Source organism: Cryptomeria japonica, chromosome 8, assembly GCF_030272615.1.
Source record: "Cryptomeria japonica chromosome 8, Sugi_1.0, whole genome shotgun sequence".
Classification (NCBI taxonomy): domain Eukaryota; kingdom Viridiplantae; phylum Streptophyta; class Pinopsida; order Cupressales; family Cupressaceae; genus Cryptomeria; species Cryptomeria japonica.
In genome coordinates, this window is record NC_081412.1 from 686,427,116 (window position 1) to 686,430,695 (window position 3,580).

General features: G+C 37.4%; 1 protein-coding gene across 1 annotated transcript; it reads left to right on the forward strand.

Annotated features, from left to right (window-relative positions):
- Window positions 1-2,000: 2,000 nt before the first annotated feature.
- Window positions 2,001-3,068, forward strand: LOC131032388 (GPN-loop GTPase 3-like). Its single transcript, XM_059210705.1, has 2 exons — window positions 2,001-2,053; window positions 2,198-3,068. The coding sequence occupies exons 1-2, from the start codon at window positions 2,001-2,003 to the stop codon at window positions 3,066-3,068; spliced, it is 924 nt and encodes a 307-aa protein (XP_059066688.1).
- Window positions 3,069-3,580: the final 512 nt, after the last annotated feature.

The following is a 3,580-nucleotide window of genomic DNA, read 5'->3' on the forward strand; positions in this document are numbered from 1 at the left end:
AAACAATTAAAAAAGGAAAAAAAAAAAAGGAAAAAAAAAGGAAAAAAAAAAAAAAAAAGAAAAAAATAAAAAATAAAAATTAAAACAAAAAAAATCTAACTCCCCCCCTGCGGTTGCACCCACGGTGGTGCCTGTGGTGCCTCCTACGACGCCGATGACGATTGCGGTGGCGGCCATCGCTAGGGCACCTCCGCCCCTCCTCCCGAAAATACCAAAAAAAAATGCGAAAAACAAAAAAGAAGGCATTTAAAAAAAAAATTTATGTATTGTTTTTAAAAAAAAATGCATACATAAATAAAAATTTTTGAGAAGTGAATTGAAAATCCGGAAAAACCCATTTCATAAATTGAAAAACCCATCTCAAAAATATAATTTTTTTTCACAACCCATCTAGCGAAAATGCTAAAAAATGATTTTTATTCAAACAACTAATTTTTTTAGAAAACAACTAAAAATTAACAAAGCTGAGTTTTCTCGAAGTATGTACTGGTGGACCGTATGTCGGAGGACGCTTATATCCTTGAACTCGCTCGAACCTATGCTAGTGGTACGGGATCACCATTTCCTTCTTCTAGAACAAATTTTCTCAAATAACTGAAGTGCACAAATGAGGAGTGGTAAAAAGAATTCACCTTTTTAAACTCATAATGGGGCATTTAAGTGGGATTTTTATTCCACTCATTTTTAATCATTTAATCAACTAATCAGCCTGGCAGAGCAGCGTTTTCAAATTTCTTATCAGGAAATGAGTCGGATTGACTCTGAAAATCTCTAAAAATCAGAAAATCATTAAAAATCTAAAAATTTCAAAAATTTCAAAAATTTTAAAAAAATAAAAAAAATAAAAAAATCTCAAAAAATTCAAAAACATTCGAAAATTATCTGATTCATCTTCCGAGGGGGTGTTGGGACTCATTAAATTTGAGTCAAGTTTAGAGGCCCATTTCAAAATTTTGCTTTGCATTTCCAAATGATCATAAATGAGTCAGTTTGAATGGCCTAGTTAGAGAGAGGGTAAAATGGAGTCAGTTGATTTTTAGAGGGTAAGGCTCGGGAAACATGTCCTACTCCTTTCATTTGGCCTATTCAATGATGTGCAACTTTCAGAATTCAGTTTGGATAAGTTTATCAGGTACCCATTTCAAGGGGTGAGCTGAAAGTGCATTTTAGGCACAAATGCAGATTTTATTGAGTAGCCTAGTTTGAGTGTTTATATCTTTTGCCCTGTTGATTTTCATGAAGAAATTAAAAATGGATTCAATTCTATGCATAAATGTGAGTCAGCATGAAAATTTTCAAGTCTTAATGAAATCATTTGCTCAGTTTTTGAAGATCAATCCATTTGCAGTTTGTGTGGTTTGACTAGTCCCTGTTTCAGCTGCTAGTCGGAGCCCTATTTTGCATAAGTGGAAAAGTTGCCTCAGTGAGTGTCATGTCAAAATGTTTGTTTCAAGATATTATTGGTATAAATAACAATCTATGTTTCTAGTTTCAAGCTCCTACCAATTCGTTTAGTCAGTTTTCAAAAGGGTTCTTTGAACCATCATTTTCAGTCTTCCACACTTTCATTGTTATATCAGTTAAAGTGGCCATTTTCATGAGCGCACTATTTGTACCCAGTCAGACTTTTGGTTGAACTGAAAATTCAAAGATTTAATATGTACTTCAAGGTACCTGTGTTTCAAATTTGAGGGTCTACTGAGGTCGTTTGATATTTTTGAGAAAGGCATCATGTGTTGCCAGAACATTGACTTCATCAGGTCCGCAGTGTCGACAAAGTCTGTTGGTCATTTTTTATGATTAATATCTCTTTGCTCAGGACTTGTCTTGAGAAACCGTTTGGTAGAATTCATGCTTGTATATCAAAGTACACGCCTGTTAGATGGTGAGGTCCAGAAAGGTGTTCTGACCACTTTGAAAATTATGTCTTCGCGATTAAATGCGAAAAATGTGGCGTAAGTGCCTGAAAAATTGCAAAATTCAATTTAATGAACTGAAAAATGGTGCCAATCGATTCTAGAGGTACGTTCAAGGTGTCTGAGGCATTTCGGAGGTCAGTTGCATGAAAACGAATTTTTTTTTAGTCGGACCAACTTTGGGGCCCGACTTGGCTCATGCCCATGAACTAAATTTTTTGGTGAAATGTTCTTATTTCATGGCGAGGCATATCAATATTGGCTCGGTTGTAATTTGCCAGTTGGACAGTGAGAGAGCAGAGACACTCCAACACCAAATACAAATTTGAATGTGGCAAATTAGAGGATTTTGACATTAAGGATGCTGTTGGAGGCCTTGTCTATTGTATGGAACACCTTGAGGAGAATCTAGATGATTGGTTTGCAGAGCAATTGGAAGGTTATTTAGATGATGATTATCTTGTTTTTGACTGTCCAGGTCAAATAGAGCTTTATTCACACTTTCCTGTATTTCGAGCTTTTGTTGATCAACTCAAGCATTGGAACTACAATGTTTGTGCTGTATATTTGCTTGATTCGCAGTTTCTTTCAGATATAACAAAGTACCTAAGTGGTTGTATGCCATCTCTTTCAGCAATGATTCAACTTGAATTGCCTCATGTTAATATCCTGACTAAAATGGATCTTGTTAAGAACAAGAAAGAGATTGAAAAGTTTCTTGATCCAGATATAAGGTTGTTGTTGTCAGACCTCAATCAACACATGGCTCCATGCTTTGCAAAATTAAACAGGTCACAGGTAGAATTGATTGATGACTACAGTATGGTGAACTTCTTACCTCTTGATATCACAAAAGAGAACATCATACAATACATCTTGTCCCATATTGACAATGCCATTAAGTTTGGAGAAGATGTCGATGTTAAGGTTAAGGATTTTGATCCTGATTTTAATGCTGCAGAAAGATGCTATGGCAGATCAAGTGTTTGGCAAAGGGGTTGCAGGAAGATGCAAAGTAAATGCTCCAAACTTCAGCTGGTATCCTCTCCTCCCTCGAGTGCCCTCCTATCTCCAAAAGCTCTTCGTGGTGTTGGTAGGAGGGCATTTGCAGTTTTAATAAACAAATGCCAATCAAAGCATCCTCCCTGCTGAACGTGGAGTTTGGGAAGCTGCAGAAATTCCCAAACAAATGCACAGGGCAGCCTCCTCCCTGACGTGGTGGATGGGGAAAAAAGTTTAAAACAAATTAATGTATATGGAAAATACAATTTCGACCCTGGCAGCAGTCTCTCTATGTTTGGTATGAAGCAAGGTGCATTATAAACTCCAGCAAATGCAAAGCTCCCATTAAAAAAAACACTCAGAAGACCTTCAAAAGTGCAGTCCCAGGTGAAGTGCATTATCCCACATTCGCAGGGAAGTGGGATTTTATGCTATTTATAAGAAATAAGACACCCATCTAATGTGTCAAAGCCACAAAAGGCTTTTCATGAATGGTGTTGTGGGCACCCAAGGTAGACCCCACGCGCCCGAGCACGCTTCTCGAGGTGACCAAGGAGGTTGGCTAAGCAACGACAAGGTAGACCCCACGCAGGCATGTATTCCGAGGCGGGCAAAATTTTGCAAACAAAGGGCAGATTAACTACTGAGCAGGTCCCAAGCAG